Source organism: Aotus nancymaae, unplaced genomic scaffold, assembly GCF_030222135.1.
Source record: "Aotus nancymaae isolate 86718 unplaced genomic scaffold, 86718_ANA_hifiasm-v0.15.2.pri h1tg000053l, whole genome shotgun sequence".
Lineage (NCBI taxonomy): Eukaryota > Metazoa > Chordata > Mammalia > Primates > Aotidae > Aotus > Aotus nancymaae.
Window position 1 is genome coordinate 28,307,390 of NW_026988467.1, and position 27,570 is coordinate 28,334,959.

The following is a 27,570-nucleotide window of genomic DNA, read 5'->3' on the forward strand; positions in this document are numbered from 1 at the left end:
CAATAACTGTGCCCTGGGGCACAGAGATGGTTCAGGACCTCAGCCCAGCAATAAGTAAGGCTACACATCTGTGCACAAGACACCCACTGACACACCCACCCAACCCCCATGGGACCAGGACCAGGGGCTCTCCTGACCAGCCAGTAGATGCAATCCCAATTTTGCCAAATTCTTTATTGAACGAAAAATCAACAGCAAACATTGTCAAACAGGAAGCTCAAACAGGACAGGTGCGTAGAGCTGACCCTTCTCTCCTTGCAGCCTAGTATCTCTCTGGAACAGGCTTCAACACTAGTGAGGGCATCAAAACCCCTGTTCTGGTGGGTAAGGAGGGTCAGACCTTTCTAGGGAGGGGTCACTCAGGGCCAGCTTCATCTGTAAGCCCCAAAGAGGAGTCAGGGGCTGGGCCAGGGAGCTCTGGAGCTGCAGGGGGCTGGACAGATGCTACAGAGGGTGAGGGATGGAGCTCTTGGTCTGGGGAGCACAGTAGGGCTTGGAGCTGGTGACTCATGGTCACCAGGGATTCCAGGTGCTGGAGCAGGGCTTTGTAGGGACAGGAGTCCCTGTGGAGGTGCTGGCCACGGCCAGCTGGTGCTGCTGAATAGGGATGACAGGACCGGCGCAAGCCTGGTTCTGGGGGCCACTGCCCTCGCCCAGGACCCTGCCAAATTTCAGGCTTTGGCCAGAGCCTCCCCCTGCCTCTGGGGGGCTTCTGCCAAGCACAGATTCCCCTTGGAGCTATACTGCCCCTGCCCTGGCTCTGCTGCCAGGCGCCTCCTGGGGGAGGGGTGCCCTTCAGAGGCATACTCGGCCTCCTGTTGTCCGGCTGGTAATATCTCTTCTCTACCTTACTGTGGAAGGAGACCATCTTTTGAACCTTCCCCACCCAGGGGCTGGACGTTGCTATGTCCGGAAGCCTTTCCTTGGGGAGCAGCACAGCCAGCAACAGACTTGAGTGAGTGACTTCCAGACCTGGGAAGGAAGAGGGGAGACAGGAAGAGCCCCAAGTCCTATCGGGGAGAACTATGTTCAGCTTAGCTGCAGCAGATCTGGAGGCTGGATCCCAGGAAGGGCCTCTCCGCAGTAAGATGAGGCCCATGAGATGCTGGGAAAAATAAGTGGGAAGGTGGGGCCACCTCGGAAGATTTGAGCTCTGCAGGATCAAGGATCCTCTGGCTGAAGCTGGGGTATGGATGGTTTGACCTGAAGACTCCCCGGACTCAGGGTCTACCTCATTGTCTCAGGACATACAGCCGGGAAAGGCCAAGCGCTTTGCTCAGGAGTGGATAGGGCCCCCACCGCCGCCCTCGCTGCTGTCCTGAGCTGCACCGTGCAGGGTGTCCAGGTACAGACAGAGGCCGAGCCTGGCCCCGCCACAGCTGTGGTGAAACATCCCTCCCTCCTCTCTTAGGTGACATTTGCAGTCAAGCGTGTGTAGGCCCTGTCTCTGTCCTGCTGCCTGGGTCACATGTGGCTGTCCCAGGAGTTTCTCTTCGGGGGGGGTGCCTACCTTGAGAGGCAGTGTGGTGTGCTGAGGGGCTGGGTTTCTGAAGCCACGCTGCCTGGCTGTGAAGCCCAGCTCTGCTATTGACTGGCTGTGTGACTTTGCAAGTCACTTGCCTTCTTCCTACCTCAGTTTCTTCATCGATGAAATGGAGAGTCTAGTCTAATAGTACCATTCTGATAGGGTGATTTTGAGACACAAGAATTCATCTAGGTAAAGCTTTTAGAACAATGGCTGACACGCAGTTCATGACATAAGTGTGAGCTACTGCTGTCACTGTTCTCACATTTTCCTGGCTGGGTGAGGAGTTCCCTTCTGGGATGCGCCTGCCTCTGCTGGGTGACTGCGTCAACCATGCCTGGTCTGTGACCAAGTGAGCGGAGGCAGGGTCTGCTATGGGCCTTGGGCACTCACCTGGGCCCCCTAGAGGGCGCAGCCTGGTGGGCAGGGGCTGGAAGGCAGGCAGGGGCAGCAGAATCATCCCCATGTGCTCCACAGAGGCCAGGCAGTGGCGCTGTCTGTCGTTGAGGTATGAATAGAGCAGGCGGCAGTTCTGGGTGTCCCGGGCCCCGTGTGGGCACAGTCTGATCACGCAGACATCCTGCGGTGACAGGAGGAGAGCAGCTGTAAGCTTAGTCCTCCTCTGCTCCTGCCAGCACCCCTGGGCTCCCTGAAACCCCTGAGAACCCCGCGAGGAAGTGTGTCCCCATCTTCCAGAGAAGGAAACAGAGGGACCTGCCCAGGATCACGCAGTGAGTCTGCAGTCACTCTGGGAACTAGACCTGGGTATCCCAAGCCAGGCCTCTGCTCCAGAAGTGGAGAGGGAGGGTGTCCAGGGGTGGGAGTAAGGTGCTAGGAAAAGGGGGTTCCCAAGAGTGGGCAGTTACCTTGGCCTTGGCTTGGCAGATGCTGGCCAGAAGGTCCCAGACAGTGTTGGGAGAGATGCAGCCTGCTGAGCGGATCACGGTGGGCAGAGTCTGGGGACAGGAGGGACGGCCAGTCAGACTCCCAGCTTCCCACCCACTTGGGGTGGACGCATTCCCAGCCACCTGGAAGGCTTCAGCCTGTGGCGAAGATGGATAGGCCGTATTCCAGGACCCTCGGTGGCTGCCCAGAAATCTCTAATTGCCCCATGGAGGCCTGCAGCCTGTCCTGGCTAAACTACAACTTCTCCAAAGCCCCTCCCTCCTCTATCCTCCGCCTTCATCAACACTTTAGCTGATCATTCAGTCACTCAACGATCATTCCTAAAACCCTCCTGTGGGCCCTTCTTGCTATGTGCTTTGGGTGACAGTCCTTCACCCTATGTGTCTCTGTAGGAATGGGGCCAACATCTCATTTGCCCACATGCCTCACATAGGGCCAGGCACAGAGAGGGGTGCCAATGACTTGTTTTAGAATGGGAGAAAAGAAAGAAAAACAGAGAAAGAGGGAGGGAGGGAGGAAGGAAAGGAGGGAGGGAGGAAGGAAGGGAGGGAGGGAGGTGGGTGGGTGCCTGGGATGGTCAGTATATGAGGGAGTCCTCGGCGAGGAGGGCAGGTGCACCTGGACGAGCCGATAGCTGTGTCCCGAGACCAGCTGGGCCCTGGCCCGGAACCGCTTGATGGAGAACATGTCCAGAACACCTTCCCAGGGCAGCGGACAGGGAAGGGCCTCTGTGGGTGCAGAAGGCACCTGGGGCCCAGATGGAGGGACCCTAGAGGGAGGGACAGAGACGGAGCCATCAGGACTTCTCTGGCCACTCCTTTCTTTTCAGAGTAGGTCCTGAATCCCCACTGTAGGAACTGGAACATTGACCCAAGCTTGACCTCGTGCAGGATGCAACCAGGAGGCTGGGGTGATAAGTTCCATTGCACAGATGGGGAAAGGGAGGCTCCCAAGGGAGGGAAGACTTGCCGGGGCCACACAGAAAGAAAAGCCAGTGCTCCATCTGTTGCCCCAGCTGGTGGCCTCCCCTCAACCCTGCTGCGCTACCACCTCCCTACTCCCAGCCCCACACCTGTCCTGTGGTTCTGTGGGAGGCATCTCCCTGGCTTTGGGCATCTCTGGAGCAGGCACAGGAGTTTGGCTTAGGACTTTCTGGAAGATATTGTCCCCAAGCCTCTTGGTGGCTTTGAAGGAGTCCAGCAGCTCACTCGAGGGCTCCCAGTCTGCAAACAGCAGAGGCAGAAGCTGAAACAGGGGCAGCAGTGGGGCTGAAGCCAGCCCAGGGCTTTAGAGCCAGGGTTGAACCAGGTTCTTTTCTAGGTGACCTGGGGCACAGGCACCCCCGCTCTGCCACCCTCTCCCTGGGCCACAAATCCCTGTTGCTGCTGAATTGCACACTCAGCCCCAGCCTGCCCACCAGCCCTGCACCCCTCCTGTGTCCCCTCCCACCCATGCAGATGCGGCAGTCAGGGTCTAGGAAGTGGTGTTCGTGCTGCCCCGTGGTGTCCTCTGATGCGATGGGCGGGGCCTGTGGGCTGCAGTCCCTGGACACCTGCGGTCCCTGGGAGGCAGAAGACAGAGGGGCAGGCTGAGAAGGTGGCTGGGGATGCCAGGAGCCCACAATGGGTTGGGGGCCCCAGGACGTGGTTTATTTTTTTCTCAATAATAAATGTTGTTTATTATTGTGAACTCATAAAGGAAATTTGGAAAACACCAAAACTTGAAAACTGAAAAGAAAATCGCTTCTTGTCTCACCACTCAGAGACCACTGTTGCTTTTCTGGGTATTCTTTTATAATCTTTTTCAAGACACAGGGTTTGGGGGTCCTTTTCCTAAAACAGCTGGGATCACATATTCAACTTAGTGATCTCTTTCTGTCCACTAATAATAGCAGAGGCATTTGTCATGTCACATAGTCCCTGTAGCCGCTGCTGTGACGGGGTGGCCTAGAGTGGACGTATCCCCTCTGTTGCTATACGTTTGGGTTATTTCCAGGTTTTCACTATTACAAAATAGCAATGAGGACATCTTTGTGCAGAAAGTAGTTTCCTAAACTTTAAATTATGTCCTTAGGACAAGATTTCAGAAGCAGATGACAGAATCAGGGAGAGGGAACATTTTAAAGACTCTTGACGTCTATTGCCAAATCACTTTTTTTCCTCATACTAGAAATAGCTTTAAACATAAAACAATCATTGCTTTAGGAAGGTTTAAGAAGATTTTGAAACTCGGCTCTTATCAGCCACCTCCAGAACAGTCTCAAAGCACAGACTTTGGAGTCAGGCAGCCTGGGTTCAAATCTCAGCTCCCACTGCACATTGTGTGGCCTTGGGTAAACGGCGTCAGGTTCCTCATCTCAGAAACGGGCAGGGAATAGCACCAACCTCCTAGGCCACTGTGGGATGTGAATGAGACACTGCTTGTAAAAGGGGCACATAGTAAGTGTTCAATAAACAGTAAAGACTGTTATCATGTGTTATTTTCCCCCTCCCCTCCCCAGCACCTCCTCTGTCTCCTCCTCTCTGGCGCTATCTAGGTCTTTCTCCTACATTGCCATTCAGTTTGTTCAGGGAATACAAATTGATTTTATTTTCTTTCTTTATTTATTTTCTAAGACAGAGTCTCGCTCTGTGGCCCAGGCTAGAGTGCAGTGGTGCAATGTCGGCTCACTGCAACCTCCGCCTCTCGGGATCAAGCGATTCTCCTGCCTCAGCCTCCCAAGTAGCTGGGACTACAGGTGAGCACCACCAGGCCCAGCTAATTTTTGTATTTTTAGTAGAGACAGGGTTTCACCGTGTTTGTCAGGCTGGTCTCAAACTCCTGACCTCGTGGTCTGCCCGCTTCGGCCTCCCAAAGTGCTGGGATTACAGGCACGAGCCACCGAGCCCAGGCTACAAATTGATTTTGACTGGAGAGCAGCCACATCCCCTTGGGGCTCCTCTTGGCACACGCAGAAGTTCTCCCAGTCATTGGTGGTAGGAGTGGGGAGCAGAGATTTCTGTCTGTTCACTGTCATTTCCCCAGTGCCTAGAACCATGCCTGGCACCTGGTAGGTGCCCCATAAATGTACTGACTGACTGAGTATGTACTGACTGACTGAGTATGGTTAAAGAGACCTGCCCCGCACCCCTCTCCTGGACACACAGCTGATAAGACCCAGGTGAACATCTGACCCACAGAATCCTCGACCACAGCCAGAGTGGCCTTTTGAGAGTGACCAAAGGGAGTCAGGGGAAGTTCTGGTGGACTGCAGGAGTCTGAGGTGAAGGCTTCATGGATTCCGGGACTGCTGAGCCGCCACGTCAGGTTCTGTGCAAGCCTCGGCCAAGGGGGAGGAAGGAGCAGGATGGACATAGGGATGGAGCAGATCCTCAGTGGCAAGACCCCTAGACTCCTGTCACTCCTGTGGGCTTTTGTCACTCCTGTGGGCTTTCCAGGTCTGAGGACAAGTTCCAGGAGGCCCTCTGGACCGACTGCCTGGGTGCCAGGGGGTTCCCTGCCTGGAGCATCCCCAAATCAATCCACTGAATACAGTGGGTCTTCATTCTTTCCATCTGAAAAAGTCACTGCCTGGAACAGTGCAGCCTGCTGCTTCCCAGCAGAGATCTTGGCAGAAGGCCTGAGGTTGGGGGTGACTATGATGATGAGACTTAATGCCACTCATGTGGGGGCCTTGGGGTGAGGCCAAAAGGAGGGGGACCGACAGTGACAAGGTGCTGGCAGGCCTGTGCCAGCAGCACTGTCTCCCTCCATGCTCCCCTGTGCGTTAAGGATCACTGTCCCCATTTTATCACAAATAAGTCGGGCCTGAGAGCAGTCAGGTGACATGCCCAACGTCACACCACAGGTGAGGTGAGGCGAGGCGTGGGACCCCCAGGCATGGGCTCTGCCCAGCACCAGGTCAGGCTCCAGCTTACCACCAGATCCTCCAGGGTCAGCATCTGGTCCATGTCCCGCTGGATCTCCACTTCGCCTTTGTGGGTCATTTTGGAGGCTGGAAGTCTGCACGGCTCCTTCTGTTGCTGCTCAATGATATCCAGGCCCTGAAGAGGAGGAGCAGCCCAAGCTGAGCCCGGTTAGGGGGCCTCTGGCCATCAAAGCCCAAGTGCTTACTTTCCTCCCTTGAGGTCCTCTCTTGTGGTTCCCCTCTCCTCAACACTTTTACTTCCGCCATACCCCTCCCTTGGGAAGCCCTCCAACCTTAGTGCTACCTCTCCATATTCCACTCATTCACCCTTCAAATCCTGCCTCCTCCAGGAAGTCTTCCTGGATTTTGCTTTCACCCACGGGTTAGTTCAACCTCTGACTGTACCTCATCCTCTTCTGGGAAGGGTGTGGTGTCACTGAAACAGTGCAGGCTTTGAAGTCCCCACTGGGCCATTAATAAAGATTCATAAGGTGGTATGGCCTGGGGCAAGCACTTAGCAGCTCTAAACCTCAGTTTATCTGTTTGTAGGAATTTAGTGAAAAGCACTATATTAAACAACATATAGAGAGTGCTTAGCCTGGAACACGGCTCATAGCAAATGCTAGTTGTAAGTCTTACTGTCGATCAATGTCACTCTATTTGCAATGCTCCCTGAAAGCCTGTGTCTCCTTTCCTAACAACCCTGGAGGACAGGGGGTCCGCTCCTCCCTGGTGGGCTCAGCCTCCTGGGCGTGAGATCTGTGCAGTTGCACAGGGCCCAGCGCTTAGGAGGCCCGGTGCTTAGGATGCCCCGCGCTTAGGAGGCCCCTGCGCTTAGGAGGCCCCGCGCTTAGGAGGCCCCGCGCTTAGGAGGCCCGGCGCTTAGGAGGCCCCTGCACTTAGGAGGCCCCGCGCTTGGGAGGCCCCGCGCTTAGGAGGCCCCTGCATGGCTTAGTGCTCTGTTGTCGTCACCTTGCGATTCTCAGCAGTTGAACAGAGGGCCCCTAATTTTCATTCTGCACTGGCTCCTGAAAATTATGCAGCCAGTCCTGATCCCAGGCCCCCACAGAGCCCGGACGGAAGCTCAGCCTATAGGGGTGGAGTCACCTGATGGATTCTGGTTGTTCCTTCTAATCAGCTCAGTGTCTTCCAGAGCAGGGGCTGGAGGGCCTTGCCCCATCCCAGTGGCCTCAGCCCCTAAATCAGTCCCTTCTTCTCTCACTGGGCCACCAATAAGCAGGAGGTGAGCGTTCTCTAAAGCCCGCTCAGTGCCACAGCTTCCCAGTCCCCGAGCAGTTCCCAGGCAGGGACGGACCCACGCACACAGGGCCAAGTGCGTCACGTCTCTACCAAGCTCTCTTTCATTTCATCCCAGTCCCTTTCATTTCCACCCCTTCTCCTGTTGTGGGAAGGGTCTCTCTGACTCCCCGTCTGCCTTCTGTTTCCTTGTTTCTTTCTGAGTTCCTCCTCCCTCGCTCCCTATCTCTGTCTCTCCCTCCTCCACCCTCAGGCTACCCTCTCTGCTCCTACATCCCCTTACCGTCCTGACTGAGCTCAGCACTCACCCGTTTCTCCTCCTGGTCCCGCCAGCGGGCCAGCTCCTGGGGGGCCAGCTGCATCGAGCTCATCCGCACCAGGTCATAGGGGTTGACATCTCCATGAACCACTTTGAGAAACAGGTTCTGTCGGGGCAGGGGGCAGGGCTGCAGCACGTGGCTGAAACAGCCCCCCACCTCACATCCTGCAGGGGCTATGAGCCTCAGACAGGGGCCCCGGCCCAGCACAAAGCCCTGCTTACCAGGTTCCTGGGGTCCCGCAGGTTGAACAGCAGGCTGCGGTACTTGGTCTTGTAGCGGCCGTTGGTACCTTGCGTCAGGTCCCAGAGGGCAGCCTCAATGCCAGCAGCGATGCCCTCCACCACCTCCTCACTCAGCACCAGGTCTGGGAGCTCCTGAAGGCTGTGGAGGCCAGGGTAGGGCGTGGCCATGAGCCCGGGAGGCTCGCCAGGCACTTGGTCCCAGAGGGAGGAAGATGGGTGGGCGGTAGGGTCTGGGCCAATTTGTTCCTGTCGTGGGTGTTTCCCTGCAGGAACCTAGTTATTCTCACCCCAATTCTGTGAGGAGGAAATAAGATCATTCTCCTTTTACAGATGGGGTTACGAGGGCTCAGAGAAAATAAGGGCTTACTCACAGCCATGTAATTAGTGGCAAAAGCAATACTGGAAACCCGACCGTCTGATTCGTCAGCCCATGCTCCGTCTCTGGCCCATGGGATGTGTCGGGTGTGTGTGGAGGGGAGGAAGCCCAGGTCAGGTCAGAGTAAGGCCTGAGTCGGGGGACGGAATGGAGCCCTGGCCCTGGGTGTCATCTGTCATTGACTCGCTGTGTGGCTTTTGCAAAGTCCGACCCTCTTTGGGCCTTGGTCTCCCCATCAGCAAATGAGAGCTCTGGGCTCGGGTCTCTGAGCCGCTCCCAGCACAGGCTCTCATCATCTGAAAGCATCTGCTGCAGGTGACATTGACATGGCTGGACCTGAGCCGAGGCTGAGAGCTGCCGCAGCTGAGTGGGGAAACACAGCCTTGAAGCCAGAGACCCGGCTTCAAATTTCAGCTCTCCACTGGTACTTTGTGTGGCCAAGGGACCTTGCACAGCTACCAGACGGGGTTAGCCAGATACCCAGAAGCCCTTAGAACGTGGCAGGGCCCCAGAGGCAAGGCATGTGAGGGCATCCCTTGGGATGTCAGCGTAGTGGGGAGCAGGGCCTCACCGAGTCCACAGCACCTCCTGCATGGAACGGACAACAGTGCCCCGCACCCCAATATACAGGGATGGCTTCTCCTGTTGGAGCTGAGCTGTGGGGAGAGAACGTCACAGGCTCCCAGGGGTGCCCAGGGGAAAGGGGAGGGGCTGACTCAAGGCTGATGGGCTTAGGCAGACAGGAGAGGGGTCCCACCCTCAAAGACCTAGACCCCTCTCTCCATCGGTCTGAGAGCCAAGCCCAGGCAAGCCAGCGGCCCCAACCCCTTTGGGGAAGAGCTACAGGCTGATGGGATGCGAGGAGAGAAGAGTCCTAGCAGGGGCTGGGGCCAGGAGCAAGGCCCAAGTCCTCCCCAGCCCCCAGCAGTGTCTGGAAACCAGGCAGCAGCAGAGGAGGCTCCCTCCAGGGCCCTTCACCTGAGTCCTCCGCCCCCTCCTCCAGCAGAGGTTCCTCTTCTTCAGCCTCCGTTGGGCCACTCTGTAGCGGAGGTGAGAGGAACTGAGGCTGTGCCGGTGGGCCTGGCCTTCCAGCCCAGGAGACACTGCTTCCTCTAGTCACCTCCCCACTCCCACGTCCTCCCTGACCCATGCTCCAGCGAAGGAGGCATGTGGCCAGGGCAGAAGCACTCCCCTGGTGACACGCAGGGTCCGAGGTGGGGTTGCCGAGGGACAGGGAACCGCTTCTTGGAGGGTGGAAGGGGTCAGAGAAGCCACCAGAGTCCCATGCTGTGCCTCCTGAAGGAGGAGGCTAGAAAACCTTGGGGCAGGGAGCAGGACAAACTAGTCGGCCGGAAATGGAGGCCAGGGACTGTTCCCTCCCCAGATGCACTGGAGGCCCAGCCCCTTCCTCCTGCAGTCCACCCTGAATTCAGAGCTGCAGAAGGAAGTACACACGGAGGCAGGCCAGCCATCCCGCTGGGGCCTAACCCTGCCTCTGACTATTCTGTGTGATAGCGAACAAGTGGCACCCGCTCTGTGAATCAGGTGTGAAGCTGCCTCTCTCAGCAGGATTAAATGACGTCACGTGTTCTGTACCTGGCACCCAGCAGGGCCCTGCGCCATGGGTCTTTTCTTCCTTCTGAGCCTCTTGGCAGGTGAGAGCGAGCTGACCTCCATCAAGTCCTCCAGAACCTCCAGCTTTGGTGCCAGCCGCCCCCCTGCCTGGCCATGGCTGACGGCCCCCAGGAGATTGATCACTGGCCTGGAATCCAGCTGCGGGGGAGACGGCACTTCAGAAGCAAGCAGGGCCAGTGGCTGTCCCCACCTTCAGAGTACTCCCCTCACCTGTAATTGGTTCATGTCTCTCTCCCACTGGACTGTAAGCTCCGTGAGGATAGACAGCATGCCTGTCTTGGGCCCCCCTGTATTCCCAATGGCTGGAAAAGGCCCGGCCCATAGCGTTCAGTGAATGCTTGCTACCTGGCTAGCCTCTGTCCCAGGAGAGAAGCCTGTCTCCATCCCCATCCCTTCTCAACCTCCCCTTAACCCCCAGTCACATTCAGAGTTAACTGGACTCTGTGTCAGGACCCTCTCACCCTCCTGACCGCAGATGCATCTCATCAGGAGGGACACGCCCTGTTCTGACTCCACCTCCTCCTGCTCAAAGCTCTGTCATGCCCCTTTCAGGGGTCACTGACGCTCTCTGCCTCTCCCTTGAAGCAGTCAAATGCAGTCATCACCTTTTGTAATGCTGCTGATCACTTCTCTATTGCCGATTTAAAAAAAAAAAAAAAATCCCTTCATGACCATTTCAAGGTGCAGAGCAGATTTTGTTCTTCTAATGAATCTATCCTGCTCCCCTTTTTGCTATGGCTGCCAGGAAGCTCAGTGTTAACTTTGAGCCTAGCAGTTGTACCTTTCCAGGATTGGTGGAAAGTAAAGTGTTGTAACAAGATTCCCCCTTCTCCTTCCTCTTTTCTTGCTTTCTTTAGGCTTTTAGCCCATTTTAAGTGTGTTTTGATTCCTTTAATTTATTGCAAACCACAGAGAATTGTTTTAAAAGTAGGTGAGTCTGAAAACTAATCCTTAAAGGAATGATCATGAAATGGTCAGTATCCAAGGTCTGCAGGAAACGAAAAGTCTAAGACCCAACATTATAGAGGGAGGGGAGCACTAGGATGCTGGGGGAGGGCAGGCTGGGTGGGGGTAGGATCACGTCTACTGTGCAGGAGCCCTCCCCCTCCACCCCACCTGAGGAAAGGGAGGAAGAAAAGCAGTAATAAACAGTAAAAACCTACGTAATACACAAGCTTCACCCCATGGGGTATTTTCACTTCCTCCTTGAAGAGAAAGAGGATGCAGAGATTAGAATCCAGAGGACCCAGCCACCCCATGGCAGGGAATTCACAAAAAGATGACATTCTTATTGAAAGGGTGAGTTCAGTGTTCACTGAGTTACACTTACAGCAAAAAAGCTGTCCATCAAAGGGAAAATGATTAACAACAAAATGTCCATCAGGCCAGGCTCAGTGGCTTACACCTGTAATCCCAGCACTTTGGGAGGACGAGGTGGGCAGATCACCTGAGGTCAGGAGTTCGAGACCAGCCTGGCCAACATGGTGAAACCCTGTCTCTCCTAAAAATACAAAAATTAGCCCTAGTGGTAGCGGGTGCCTATCATCCCAGCTACTTGGGAGGCTGAGGCAAGAGAATCACTTGAACCCAAGAGGTGGAGGCTGCAATAAGCCGAGATCACACCACTGTACTCCAGCCTGGGGGATACAGCGAGGTTCTATCTCAAAAAAAAAAAAAACGTCCATCAAAGGGAAAATGGTTAGTACATGGTGACACTTCATACTTCTATGTGTCTTATAAAGGGTAAGGAAGTCATCATACAAACGACCACTCGTTGAGGGCTTATGAAGTAGTTGGCCCCACAGGAAGCACACCATGCAGGCAGGCTTTTAAGGTCTCAGAACGACACCATGAGGTATATAGTATTTCTATCCCCATTTTACAGATGAGGAAACTGAGGCTCGGAGAGGATCTGAAAAGTCCTATACCTGCTAAGCTGCAGAGCTAGCATTAGAACCTCACTCTGTCTGACTCCAAAACCCAAGCACTTAACTGAGGGGCTATGTGGAGACATGGAAAGATTCATGGAAAGACGTCATGAAGTGTTATTGGGAGAAAAAGAAAAAACAGGTTACAGAACAGTATCAGTTGCATGAGCCCATTTATGTAAATATATATTTATAGATACATAATACAGGTTATCTCTGGGGAATGAAATTCCAGCGAGACTTCACTTTCTACTTGTAGATACTTGGGTATTCATGTTATTCAAAATGAGCATGTATTTCTTTTGTAACCAGAAACATCTTTTTTTATTAAAAACAAGTTCAGAACAATACGTGTAGTGTGCTACCCTTCGTGTTACAGACAGAATGAATTTTGAAATTTGTATTTGCTTGAGTACGCATAAAATATCACAGGAAGTATCTGCGAGAACCTATATAACCCTGGCTGCCAGTAGGGAAGCGACCGTGTGCCGAGAAAGATGAGTTGCACTTTTTTTGAATCATGGAAATGAATCAGCCTTTCAAAAAAGTAAATGGAGAAAGAGGGAGAAAAAACAAAGGAAAGGGGTGTGGGAAGAAGAGGAGCAGGAAAATATCAGGACCAGCCCTTCACAGTTCAAAGCCGTCCGGCTGGCCCCTGTCTCAGGGGTCCTACGTCGGCGTTATGTGGCTCCAAAAGAAGAGACAAGCGAAGCCTTTCAACACTGGAAGTATCAGACCAGAATACAAACTACGTATGTATCATATGTTTAAAGAAGTAAAAGAAAGAGGTGAGCGCATGAGTGAAGGACAAAAAAAAAAAACCTACAAAAACCAACCAGGCAGATTTGGTTGGGAACCAAACAGAACTTCTGGAAATGAAAAATATAACAATCTTCATTAAAGTTTACAAACTCGATATATAGGCTGAATAGCACACTAAATACCGCTGAAACAAAGCAGCTAACTGGACAATAGATTTAAATAAATTATCCAGAATCTTCACAGCAGACACTGTGAAGCACCGAGACACATCACGCCTGCAATCTCAGTACTTTGGGAGGCCAAGTCAGGAGGATCGCTTGAGGCCAGAAGTTCAAGAGCAGCCTGAGAAACATAGCAAGATCCCATCTCTACAAAAACAGGGGGAAAAAAAAAAGCCAAGTGTGGTGGTGTGCACCTGTGGTCCCAACTGCTCAGGAGCTGAGGTGACAGAATTGTTTGAGCCTGAGAAGTCAAGGCTGCAGTGAGCTGTGACCACACCACTGCACTCTAGCCTGGGTGACACAGCAAGATGCTGTCTCAGCATAAAGGAAAGGAAAAAGGAAGAAAGAAAGAAAAGAAAAGAAGGGAGGGAGGGAGGGAGGGAGGGAAAAGAAAGACAGACAGATAGAGAGAAAATGATTAATCTAACTGAAGTTCCAGAAGGAGAGAGGAAAGAGAATGTATAGAAGCAGTGTTTAAAGAAATAACGGCTAATATTTTTTCAAAATTGATAAAAGACAGCAATTTACAGATTCAAAAAGCTCAGTGAATCTCAAACAGAATAAATAAAAGGAAGTTCATACCTAGACACATCAACATTCATGATAAGGAGATAGTTACAAGCATAAAGAAAAAAAAAATAGCTAACACTTGAATAGCACTTAAAATGAGCTATGTCTGTGGCGAGTGCTTTACATAGTAGTTAATTTAATGCTCACCACAATCTTATGAGGTAGGTACTGGTACTATTATCTCTCCCATTTTACAAAAGAGGAAACTGAGGCACACAGAGGCATGGGGAGGTTAATCAGCTTGCTCAATGTCACACAGCTAGAAAACCAAAGAGCTGGGATTTAAATCCAGGCAGGCTGATTCCAGAGGCCATACCTTCAACTACTACACTACGATCCCATTCACCAAAATACATTTTATCTATAAAGGAATGGCAATTAGACTAATAGATACTTTCTCAATAGCAACAATGAAAGGCAAAACATAGAAAAATAATATTTTCGATGTGCTTAAAGAAAATAACAATCAATTGTGGACCCAGACAAAATACTTTTCAAGAATAAAGAAGAAATAAAGATACTGTAGAGAAAATCAACAGAGTTGTTTTTCTTGATAATTTTGTTTTGCTCAATAAACAAAATGCTAAAAGATAAACCTGAGGCAGAAGGAAGGAAAAATGATCCCAAATAGAAAAGCTGAGGTGAAAGGAGGAATTTTGAGCAAAGAAAATGATGAAGATGTTGTTAAATCTAAACAGACATTGTGTGAAACTATAATAACAGTGTGTAATTTGGGGATTAAAAAACATATAGGACCAATTTACTGGATAACTACAGCACACAAATCGGAAATCTACATGCTTGGAATTAGAGCATTCCAAGATCCCTATGTCATTTCGGAGGAAGATAAAGATTGTAACGACCTTCATACTTTGATAAGTCAGTTATTTGTGCTCAAATTTCTAAGAGAACCACCAAAAAAATATAAGCTGAGGATAGGAAACATCTAAACTACTAGAGGAATAAAAAGAGGTAAGAAAAATAATCCAAAAGGAGGCAATGAAACAAAGAAAGTGAACAAATGCAAAACGCACGCAAAGCACAAAACAGGCGGGGCGGGGCGGTTCGTGCCTATAATCCCAGCACCCTGGGAGGCTCAGGCAGGACGATTGCTTGAGCTCAGGAATTCGAGACCAGCCTGGCCAACACAGCCAGATCCTGACCCTACTAAAAATGTTTTTAAAAGAGCCAGGCCCAGTGACATGTACCCATAGTCCCAGCTGCTTGAGAGGCTAAGGTGGGAGAATCATCAGCCGGGGATGAAAGCTGCAGTGAGCTATGATCACGCCCCTTAACTCTAGCCTGGACAACAGAGTGAGGCTGTGTCTCAAAAAAAAAGCACAAAATAAAATGGTAGGAGTAGATGTAAATAAATCAGTAACTGTAACAAATGTAAATGAACTAATTTAATACTTTGGAAAAATACAAAAATGATCAGATCTTTAAGGAAAGAAAATACAAGTATAAAATCTTTATGAGACCCATTTCTAAAACATAATGACGTAAAAAGGTTAAAATAACAAAATGGAATAATATATGAACAGGCAAATACCAACCAAAATAAAGCTTTGTAGCTATATTAATAGTCAGATAAAACAGACTTTAAGGCAAAAAATCATTAGAGGCAAAGACTTGACTACATGATGATATGCAGTTTTACCAGGAAGCTATAACAACTCTAAATTTATAAGTATCTAAAAGCATCAGCTCAAAAAATATAAAGCAAAAAATGGTAGAACTGTAAGCAAAAGACAAATCCACCATGATAGCAAGAACGTTTCATGTATCTCTCTAACTATTGATAAATAAAGCTGACAAAAGAATCAGTAGGAATAAAAAATAATGAATGAAAACAATCAACAAGCTTAATCTATATATCTATACACAGAATATTAATCCTAATAACTAGAGAATACATGTTCTTTTCCAGTATACGTGTAACGTAGATAAAAATTGAGCAAAGCCTGGGCCAAAAAGCAAATATCAACAAATTTCAAAAGACATTTTTAGATCATCCCTGCCCAACACAAACATAAGCCACATGTGTACTTTTAAATATTCTGGTAGCCACATTTTAAAAAGTGAAATTAATTTTGTATTTTATTTAATTCACCATATCCAATATATTATCATTTCAACATGTAATCAATGTGAAAAACTATTAATGAGATTTTTACATTCTATTTTGTTCTTAGTCTTTGAAATTCAGTGTATGTTTTACACTTAGAGTACATCTCAATTTGGACTAACCAAATTTCAAGTGCTCAAAAGACATGAGTAGCCAGTGGCTATCGGACTGTGTAACTCAGATGAAGACCAACTTCTCAGACCACAACATGATTCAGTTAGAAGGCAATAATGACAATATCAACACAAGATTATGTTCGGAAATTAAGAAATACACTTTTAGCCAGGCATGGTGGCTCATGCCTGTAATCCCAGCACTTTGGGAGGCCGAGGCGGGTGGATCACCTGAGGTCAGGAGTTTGAGACCAGCCTGGCCAACATGGCGAAACTCCATCTCTACTAAAAATACAAAAATCAGCCTGGAGTGGTGACAGGCACCTGTGGTCTCAGCTGCTCGGGACACTGAGGCATGAGAATTACTTGAACCTGGAAGGTAGAGGTTGCAGTAAGTCAAGATACCACCACTGCACTCCAGCCTGGGGGACAGAGCCAGACTCTGTCTCCAAAAAAAAAAAAAGAAATACACTTTTAAATAACACATAGGTCAAAGAAAAATTGTAGTTAAAAATGATAAAATAAGCCGGGTGAGGTGGCTCACGCCTGTAATCCCAGCACTTTGTGAGGCCAAGGTGGGTGGATCACGAGGTCAAGAGATCGAGACCATCCTGGCCAACATGGTGAAACCCCGTCTCTACTAAAAAATACAAAAATTAGCCGGGTGTGGTGGTGTGCACCTGTAGTCTCAGCTACTGGGGAGGCTGAGGCAGGAGAATTGCTTGAACCCAGGAGGTGGAGGTTGCAGTGAGCCGAGATCATGCCACTGCCCTCTAGCCTGGCACCTGGTGACAGAGTAAGACTCTGTCTCAAAAAAAAAAAAGATAAAATATTGAGGTTGAATGATAATAAGACTGTATGTATGTAAAGACTATGAATGCAGGAAAAGTGATAATTGAAAGGTTCCTCTATAGTTTTAAATAACTTTATTAGAAAGGAAAAACTGCAGAAAACTAATGAGCTAAGCATAATTTTTAAGACTTTATAAATAATAGAATAAACTGAAAGGAAGATCACATCGACAACAAACATACAATGGAGAGGGTGAACAAACCAAAAATCGGTTCTTGAAAAAACTGACAATTCTCTGACAAGACTGATTAAGGCAAAGAGAGAAGGTATAACTAGACAATATTTGGAACGTATCATTACAAATGCACAGTCCTTAAAGATAAGAGGCTCCTGTGAAATACTGTATGCCAACATACCGATAAATTTGAAAACTCAGATGAACAAATAGGTATCTAGAAAAGTAGGCTGGGCATGGTGGCTCACGCCTGTAATCCCAGCACTTTGGGAGGCCGAGGCAGGAGAATCACAAGGCCAAGATATCAAGACCATCCTGGTCAAGCCCCGTCTCTACTAAAAATAAAAAAATTAGCTGGGCATGGTGGCATGCATCTGTAGTCCCAGTTACTCAGGAGGCTGAGGCAGGAGAATCACTTGAACCCAGGAGGTGGAGGTTGCAGTGAGCTGGGATCGTGCCACTGCACTCCAGCCTGGCAAGAGAGCCAGACTCCATCTCAAAAAAGAAACGAAAAGTACAACTTACCAAAATTGATTCAAGAGAAAAACAACACTGAATAAACCTATAGCTGTAAGATAAATTGAATCAATAGGGAAGAAAACATCTTGCCTAAAGAAAACATCAGTCCAGACTTTTTTTAAAACCAGCCATTCTATCAAAATGTGCAAAGAACAAATAATTCCAATCTTAAATGCATTATGCCAGAGAATAGAAAACAAAAAGACAATCCACAGTTCATTCTGTGAAGCTAGCAAAACCCTGATACCAAAATCTCACAAGGGTAGTATGAGAACAGATCATTTCAGGCCAGTTAATTCATCAATTGAACTACAAAAAACCCCAAACAAAATATGAAATTGAATTCACAAGATATAAAAAAAGATGTACCATTATCAAATTGGGTTTGTTCCAGCAAGGCAAGAACTTAACATTTTTAAAAGCTTAACATTTAAAAAAAAACAAAAAAACAAAACAAAAAAAAACTCATGGCTGGGTGCGGTAGCTCACGCCTGTAATCCCAGCACTTTGGGAGGCCAAGGCAGGTGGATTACCCGAAGTCAGGAGCTCAATACCAACCTGGCTTGCACGGTGAAACCCCATCTCTACTAAAAATACAAAAATAATCCAGGTGTGGTGGTGGGCACCTGTAATCCCAGCTACTCGGGAGGCTGAGACAGAAGAATTACTTGAACCTGGGAGGCAGAGGTTGCAGTGAGCTGAGATCAAGTCATTGCACTCCAGCCTGGGTGACAGAGCGAGACTCTGTCTCAAAAAAAAAAAAACCTAAAAACAAAAACCAATTCCTTAAATTAACATTAATAAATTCGAGGATAAAAATCATATTATCTTAGAAACAAAGAAAACAGATTTGATTAAATGCACTGTGCATTCAGAATAATTAGCAAACAAGGAAGAGAAGGGCATTTCCTTTACCTGATAAAGAGCATCTATACAAAAAACATAGCAAGTGTAGGCCAGGTGCAGTGGCTCACGCCTGTAATCCCAGCATTTTGGGAGGTTGAGGTGTGCGGATCACTTGATGTCAGGAGTTTGAGACCAGCCTGGCCAACATACTGAAACCCCATCTCTACTAAAAATGCAAAAAATTAGCCGGGCATGGTGGCAAGCACCTGTAACCCCAGCTCCTTGGGAGGCTGAGGCAGGAGAATCACTTGAACCCAGGAGGTGGAAGTTGCAGTGAGCTGAGATCGAGCCATTGCACTCTAGCCTGGGCAACAAGAGTGAAACTCCGTATCAAAACAAAACAAAACAAAATTTAAAAAACCTAGCGAGTGTCATACTTAAGGTGAAATGATGACGCCATTTCCTTTAAAATCCAGAACAAGTCATGGGTTCCTTGCTATCACCACTTCTATGCAACATTAAACTAACAGTCTTACCACAGTACGGAAAGAGAAGGGAAGAGAAATGTAAAGAATTGGAAAGGAAATAACAGAAACTGTCATTTGTCTACATGATTGTCTACATAGAAAACAAAATCCAAATAGATAAATTATATAGATTGATAAAAGCAAGATTTCTGGGTGCAAAATCAATACACAAAACTCAATTGTGGTTTTACACGGGAGACAGTGTAGAAATGCAAAACATATGCAAAGCACAAAATATATGCCCGGCACTTTGGGAGGCCGAGGCAGGTGGATCACCTGAGGTCAGGAGTTAGAGACCAGCCTGGCCAATATGGTGAAACTCCATTGCTACTAAAAATACAAAAATTAGCCGGGCGTGGTGGTGGATGCCTGTAGTCCCAGCCGCTCAGGATGCTGAGATGGGAGAACTGCTTAAACCCGGGAGGCAGAGGTTGTAGTGAGCCAAGATTGCACCACTGCACTCCCCCCTGGGTGATAGAGTGAGACTCCATCTCTCTCTCTCTCTCTCTCTCTCTCTCTCTCTGTATATACATACACACACACACACACACACACACAATAGCATCAGTAAATATAAAGCAGTACAAGGAGACATGTACCTCTGATGGAAAGAACATACCACCACCTATGAAGTAGTTCAGGCCAAAACCTGAATCCAATTCTAATAAAACCTCTAGATTCAATCACCAGTTCACAGCTTAAAGTAAAGACAGAGGAACAGGTTTAACTCTGTTACAGGATGCAAAAATTACAGGACAGTCTAATTTCTTCAAAAAAAGAGGAAAAGATTGCAAGAAAAAACAAGATATGGAGGGAGAATCTATAGTTTAAAAGACTTAAAAGAGACATCAACCAATCACAAAGTGTGGACCTTATTTGTATCCTGACTTTAAAAAGACAAGCTATAAAAATAAGTTTCTGGCCAGGTGCAGTGGCTCACGCTTGTAATGCCAGCACTTTGAGAGGCCAAGGTGGGTGGAATGCTCGAGCTCAAGAGTTTGAGACCAGCCTGGGCAACATGGCAAAACCCCATCTTTACAAAAAATACAAAAAATTAGCCGGACGTGATGGCACATGCCTGCAGTCCCAGCTACTCAGGGGGCTGAGACAGGAGGATCACTTGAGCCCAGGAGGTGAAGGTTGCAGTGAGCTGAGACCATGCCACTGCACTACAGCCAGGGAAACAGCAGGACTGACTCTCCAAAAAAAAATATTGATTGATTAATTAATTTTTTTAAATAGTCATCTTTATGAAACTATTGCAAATTTGGATATTAAATGAATATTTGATGATTTTCAGGCAAGATAACACATGATGGCTAGGGTTGGGTGTAAGCACAAAAGGATTCATTCCAGGGGTCAGCAATCTTTTTTTCTGTAAACAGCCAGAGAGAAAATATTCTAGGCTGAGTGCGGTGGCTCAAACCTGTAATCTTAGCACTTTGGGACACTGAGGTGGGTGGATCTCCTGAGGTCAGGATATCAAGACCAGCCTGGCCAACATGGTGAAACCCTGTCTCTACTAAAAATACAAAAATTAGCCAGGCATGGTGGTGGGCGCCTGTAATCCCAGCTACTTGGGAGGATGAGGATGAAAATCGCTCAAATCCAGGAGGCAGAGGCTGCAGTGAGCCGAGATTGCACAACTGCACTCCAGCCTGAGGGACAGAGCAAGAATCGGTCTCAAAAAAGAAAAAAAAAAAAAACAGAAAATATTTTAGGACTGCCAAGTGACAGTTTCTCTTCTTGACCAAACTCTAGCCAGGCTCCTCTGAATCTCCTTCTCAGCTAGGCCTCAACCTTTGTCTGTAAAGATTTGAACAGACACTAACATAGTTTCTAAGAGATCATGGCACATCCCTAAGATGACTCTAGCCCTCTTAAAGTAGATGCCTAAGAAAACTCAAGGCTGCCTCCAAAATGTACTGTTTGTTCTAGGCAACATCTGAGGGTAGGACCTCTGCCTCCAATCTCTAGCAGAGGATAGAATCCTAACTTTGTGAAATCCAACATGGTCAAACTCCATCTCTACTAAAAATATAAAAATTAGCCAGGCTTGGTAGCCATGCCTGTAAGCCCAGCTACTTGGGAGGCTGAGCTCATGCCGCTGCACTCCAGCTTGGGCAACAGAGTGAGACCCCGTCTCAAAAAAAATAAGGTGCAAGATTTTTATGGAGAAAATATAAAGACATAAAGATCAAAATAAATGAATATACTATGTTCATGGATTGGAAGACTCAATATTGTAAAGATGGTAGTTCTCAGCCAGGTGCGGTGGTTCATGCCTGTAATCCCAACACTTTGGGAGGCCAAGGCAGGCAGATCACTTGAGCCCAGGAGTTCAAGATCACCCTGGGCAACATAGTGAGACCCCATCTCTTAAAAAAAAGTTAGTTCTCCTCAAGCTGATTTATAGGTTCAATATGTTTTCAATCAAGATCCCAACCTGTGTGTGTGTGTGTGTGTGTGTGTGTGTGTGTGTGTGTGTGTGTGTGTGTCTGGAAATTGACAATCTGATTGTAATATATGAAAAAGAAGAAGAATGTAAGAGTGAAGATCCTCTCGAGAACAACAAAGTTGGAAGACTTGTCTCACCAAATATCAAGAATTTTTAATAAGACACAATATATGAGAACTTCATCACTACCTTGAGACAGGAAAGGAATTCTTTAAAAATACTTTTAAAACAAACCACAAATGAAATAATTGATAAACTTGGATATTTTAAAATTAAGAATTACATCAGCAATTTTGCTTTTGGGTATATATGCAAAAAAGAATTTAAAGCAGGGATTGAAACAGATATTTGTAAACCAACGTTCTTAGCAACATAATTCACAAATGCCAAATGGTGAAAACCATCCAAGTGTCCATCGATAGATGAATACAATGGAATGTCATTCATCCTCAAAAAGGAATGAAATTCCAATACACACTACAATGTGGGTGAGCCTTGAAAACATTATGCTAAGTGAAATAAGTCAGTCACAAAAGGACAATTATTTAGTGATTCCACTTATGTGAAGTACTTAGAGTAGCCAAATTCATAGACACAGAAAGTAGAATGGTGGGAATCGGGGTTTGGGGGAGGGAAATGGGGGTTCTTATTTAATAGGTACAGAGTTTCAGTTTGGGGTAAGGAAAACGTTCTGGAGATGGATGTTGGTGATGACTGCACAACAGTGTGAGTGTACAGCCACTGAACTGTACACTTAAAAATTGTTAAAATGGTACATTTTAAGTTATGTATATACTTTACCACAGTTTTTAAAAGTTAAGAATTTCTGCTTATCAACAGATACCACAAGGAAAGCAAAATTATGAGCCATACTCTAGGAGAATATATTTACAAAATACATGAGCAACAAAGGAGTACTATCCAGAATAGATAAAGAATTCTGGCCAGGTGCAGTGCCTCATGCTTGTAATCCCAACACTTTAAAAGACCAAGATAGGAAGACTGCTTGAAGCCAGGAGTTCAAGGCCAGCGTGGGCTATATAGTGGGATCCCATCTCCATAAAAAAATTTTTTAGCCTGGCGTGGTGGCTCACACCTGTTATCCTAGCACTTTGGGAGGCTGAGGCAGGAGGATCACTTGAAGTCAGGAATTCGAAACCAGCCTGGCCAACATGGTAAAACCCTGTCTCTACTAAAAATACAAAAAAATTTAGCTGAACATGGTGGTGGGCACCTGTAATCCCAGCTACTCAGGAGGCTGAGGCAGGAGAATCACTTGAACCTGGGAGGCAGAGTTGCAGTGAGCTGAGACGGCGCCATTGCACTCCAGCCTGGGCAACAAGAGCAAAACTCTGTCTCAAAACAAAAAACAAAAACAAAAACAAAAAAAGCCGGGCACGGAAGCTCATGCCTGTAATCCCGGCACTTTGGGAGGCCGAGGTGGGCAGATTATGAGGTCAAGAGATGAAGACCATTCTGGCCAAATATGGCAAAACCCCATCTCTACTAAAAATACAAAAATTAGCTGGGTGTGGTGGTGCACCTGTAGTCCCAGCTACTTGGGAGGCTGAGGCAGGAGACTTGCTTGAACCAGGGAGACAGAGGTTACAGTGCGAGCTGAGATTGCACCACTGCACTCCAGCCTGGCAACAGAGCGAGACTCCGTCTCAAAAAAGAAAAAAGTATTTTCTTAAATAAGCTGGGCATGGTGGCGCATCCCTGTAGTCCCAGCTACTCAGGAGTTTGAGGTGAGAGGATTGTTGGGGCCCTGGAATTCAAGACTGCAGTGAACTATGATCTTACCACTGCACTCCAGCCTGGGTGACAGAGCAAGACCCTGTCTTTAACAAAAAAATAATTTAAAAAAGAACTCCTCCTACAAATCATGAGGCATGATTCTCCTGCCTCAGCATCCCAAGTAGCTGGGACTACAGGCATGCGCCACCACGCCCAGCTAATTTTTTTGTATTTTTAGTAGAGACGGGGTTTCAGCATGTTGACCAGTATGGTCTCGATCTCTTGACCTCGTGATCCTTAAAAATAATAATATGTGGCCAGGTGTGGTGGCTCACGCCTGTAATCCCAACACTTTGGGAGTCCAAGGCAGGCGGATGACCTGAGGTCGGGAGTTCAAGACCAACCTGACCAACATGGAGAAACCCTGTCTCCAAAATAATAATAATAATAATAATAATAATAATAATAATAATAATAATAAAGTCTTCCTGTTACTGAGCTTAAGAAAGGGGGGGAAAAAGCTAAACTCATCTAAATGTCTAAAGACAGGTCTAAAGTCACCCTGCAGTAAGAGACAGAGCTTGACCTTGAACCTCTCTGTCTGCCCCCGCCACAAGCCAGGCTGTCTCCAGGGGAAGGCGCTAGGGCCCTAAGCGGGGCTCTGGACCAGCCGGGCACTGTGCCCCCCGTTGCCCAGGCCCCACTCAGCCCTGTCCGCAATCACCCACCCGTCCCTGTCACAGCCCAGACTCAATTCTTCTCCCGCAGCTGGGACTGGTTGTTATGGCAACGAGGTGTTTGGAAAGCTGTGGGATGATGGGCTGTGCCGCAGAGTCAAGGATGGAGCCTGGAGGAGCCAGCAGTCGTGGGCTGCTTCCAGTCAAGCCAGGCAGGAAGCTGGCTCCACCACCACACTCCAACCAGCCCCCTCAAAGGCTGCAGACCCAGGAATCCCAATTCAGGGCATCTGGTCCAAATAAATCACGTGAAGAAGGGAAAAGCCAGATGCACAAGGATGGTCCACCCCTGCATTACTTACAGCAGGACGAAATTGCCTAGGTTGGTAACAGGTAACCTATCTGAGTATTCTTCTTGCACCAAGCACTCTGTTAAATGGCAAACAGGTGTCGTCTCATTTCATCCTCACCACCTCCCTAGGAGGTAAGTCCTCTTAATACCCACATTTTGCAGATGAGAGAATTACACTCGCCTCAGTTGTTCAGATAGCAGCAAAGTCAGGATTGAACGTCAGCCTATTGGCCTCCAGGGCTCACGCTCCTAACTCCACTATAGTGGTTGGAAATGAGAAGAGGAAGTCCCAGCCCACCCTCTCATCCTGACAGCGCCTGTGGTTGTGACAAATACATCCACAGACAGTTATGACGCAGGGCTCAGGAAAAGATCAAATTCGGCAGAACAAGGTGAACCAACTGAGAAAGATCTTCAAATACTATAGAACTTACAAAACAAAGCAAAGTCCTGGAACAATAAGGCATAATAGGAGCTTATTTATAGATAAAAAGGCTTGATGCATAGTGGAAAACAGCTCACTCGTTCTATTTTACTAATTGGCTGTTTGGCCTTGAGTACTCATGTCACCTCTCAGAGCCTCAGTGTTCCGATCAGTAAAATGGGTATATGTCAATAGTGTCTACCTCAAAGCCTTGTTACAAAGATTCAAGATAAAGTGCTTAGCACAATATCCAGCATGTGTTAAGCAAGCCAGACGCTGTTACGACTGTGCTGATAACACAGAACATGCACAGAGAAGGGCAGTGCAGTGAGTTCTCAAGATAGATCGCCTGGGGTTATAACCTTGCTCCCATTCACCAGCTGGGTCTGTTACCTCACCTCTGTGGACGCCAGGTGAAGATGAAATCAGAAACACTTAGCCACGTCATGCACATTCAATAAATGTGGTGAAAATTCAACTGCGTGAGAAATACACACCAAAACCAAGTAGAGTCATCTTCCACCTTTGGTGTGTAAATGTTAGCCACGATTATTAATGAACTGATGATTATTATAAGTAAAAGAACAATGGAAAGGGAAATGGTGATATAGGGAACATGGCTGGGCACTGCCGCCCTAGCTGTGTGAGCCTGAAGAATACTGTTAACCCCTTGAGCCTCAGTTTCCCCGTCTGGTTATATGGGGCTAACGCCTATCTTACAGGGTAACGGTGAGCAGTAAAGGAAAAACAATTTACCTTGTGCCTTGTGCTGTGCTAGGCACATTATTTTATACCATAATCTCATTTAATCCTCAAAACAATCCCATGAAGCTGGAATTAGTATCCCTTTTCTAAAAATTTTTTTAGTTTTGTTTTTTTTGTTATCCTTTCTTTTGAGACAAAGTTTTGCTCTTGTTGCCCAGGCTGGAGTACAATGGTGCGCCCTCAGCTCACCGAAACCTCAGCCTTCCGGGTTCAAGCGAGCGATTCTCCTGCCTCAGCCTCCCAAGTAGCTGGGATTACAGGCATGCACCACCACGCCCAGCTAATTTTGTATTTTTAGTAGAGACGGGGCTTCTCCATGTTGGTTAGGCTGGTCTTGAACTCCCAACCTCAGGTGATCCGCCCGCCTCGGCCTCCCAAAGTTCTGGGATTACAGGTGTGAGCCACTGCACCCGGCCTAGTATCCCTTTTTTTTTTTTTTTTTAAACTAATGAGGAAACCTAGAGAGATTAAAAAAACATCCCACGGTCACTCAGCTACGAAGTGGGCAAGAGGCAAGATTCGAACCCAGGACTCACTGGCTCCAAAAGATAATGACCCCTCATAAGGATTCAACGAATGTATTTTATTTTCTCTTTCCTGGCTTGTGGGCCTTGTTTTACCCATTTAGTTAATAGGGGTGTGAGAGAGAATGTTCATGATGAGGCCGTCTAGCTTAGCTCTATTAAATTATACTGTCAAGCATGACATTGAGAGACATGGCCAGGCCCCCCTCCTATCCCAAACTCTCAGACTCAGCTCACCAGTCTGGGGCAGCCTCCTGGGCCAGGTTCCTCTGGCCTGTCCTGGTGGGAGTTGTCTAAGCTTCTGTCTGCACCCTGGTCTTGGGCACACGGCACCGGACCCTTCTTCAGCTTCTTAGCGCCCTTGGATCTTCTCTGCTCTGTGAATGGGCCTGAGCATGCCCTGCTGGCTTCAGGGTCCAGGGAGGAGCCGGGGCCGCCCAAGGACTCCGGGGAGCTGACACAGCTGTCAGCAGGGGCAGCGAGTCCTTGCTCCAGCCTTCCCCTGGATGCTGGCTTACCCTTGACCTGCAGCTCCTCCTGGTCCTGCGCTGCAGCCCGGCCTTCATCGCTGCCAGCCCGCACGACATGCACAGCTTCTCGCTGCTCTGCAGAGGCCCTTGCTGACACCCCCAGGCACAGTGCCGCGCTCTGTGGAGGAGCCTGTGCAGCTGGACTGAGGGACTCCCCTCCACTGGGCACTGGGAACCCGACAGCGCCACAGGGGCTGCCTGGCTGGGCCCCATCCCCTGCAGCAGGCAAATATCCAAACTTCTCAGTCCCTGAGGCACATCCTGCCCAACTTCCACCTGGCTCTGGAGGCCCAGACCCAGTGTCTCTGCAGGGGCCTCCCAAGGACTCCAGGTCAGCACCCTGGGGAGGGTCTCCCATAGACGAGGGCTTGTCTCCACCAGGGCTCCAATCAAGCCACAGGAAGCTGCCGGTCCTTTCCCCACCCTCCAAATGGGCCCCCTGCTTCCTGCTTTTCTTTCTTACCCTCACAGAGGCTGGGCCTGGTGAGGACGTCGGGGGCCTTCCATGGGGCTCCTCTTTGCTGACCATGGGGCTACTTCTGAAATACTCTGAAGAACTCATCCCACCGTCTCTGGCCTCCCTGGACCTGGGACAGCTCACCTCCTCCACCCCTGCAAGCCTCTCCCTGCAGACCAGAGCTCTCTCTGGAAGGCCAGCAGACCTGTGACAAAGTTTCCTGGGGCAACTGTAAGCTAAGATGTCCCACAGAGAAACCTGGAGCCTCTTGGAGGTCAGAGCTCTCCCCTGAGCTGGTACCGAGGGCAGCTGCATGTGGAGCCCAGGACTCGGCCTCGAGCCCTGGCTCTGTCCCACAGCGAGCAGCTCCGAGACCCCTGGGAGGACCCCAGCAGCACCTACAGCCCAGGAGCTGGCACCTTGATGGGCCTCCTTCCTGGGGATCTTCCTTCTGCTGCCAGCCCTGACTCGGGGCCCAGAGCTTGTTCCTGGCACATCTGGTGCCAGGCCTGGTGTGGAGCTGGCTCCTTCCATGTTCTGTAAAAGCTCACAGTTGTGTTGGGGACTGAGCATAGGGTCTTCTGTGCTGGGGACCTCTGCATCACCCGCTTGGGACATGTCTGTCCACCTATCTGGGGCAAAAGCACAACACGGGTCCTGTGTGGAGACAGAAAGAGGGGACTTTGTCATGGAGAGTCCGATCTGTCAGCCCATTCAGTGGGAACTAGGAGGAGCCCCTCTTCCAGGCAGTGCTCCCAGACCCTTCCACTCCTGAGGCCTAGGCGTGAGCACTCCAGGGAGGGGAGCACCCAGCAGGAGCTGGTGCCCTGGGTGAGG

The 27,570-nt window shown here is 48.8% G+C and overlaps 1 protein-coding gene across 1 annotated transcript; it reads right to left on the reverse strand.

Annotated features, from left to right (window-relative positions):
- Positions 1-171: 171 nt before the first annotated feature.
- SPOCD1 (SPOC domain containing 1) lies at positions 172-26,633 on the reverse strand. Its single transcript, XM_012440238.3, has 15 exons — positions 26,265-26,633; positions 25,984-26,135; positions 11,332-11,373; positions 10,130-10,306; positions 9,512-9,572; positions 9,105-9,189; positions 8,137-8,296; positions 7,904-8,020; positions 6,349-6,474; positions 3,881-3,992; positions 3,504-3,654; positions 3,050-3,200; positions 2,392-2,481; positions 1,919-2,105; positions 172-972 (listed from the first exon to the last, which is right to left on the reverse strand). Exons 4-15 carry the CDS (start codon positions 10,208-10,210, stop codon positions 356-358), a joined length of 1,938 nt encoding a protein of 645 aa, XP_012295661.3. The 5' UTR covers positions 10,211-10,306; positions 11,332-11,373; positions 25,984-26,135; positions 26,265-26,633; the 3' UTR covers positions 172-355.
- Positions 26,634-27,570: the final 937 nt, after the last annotated feature.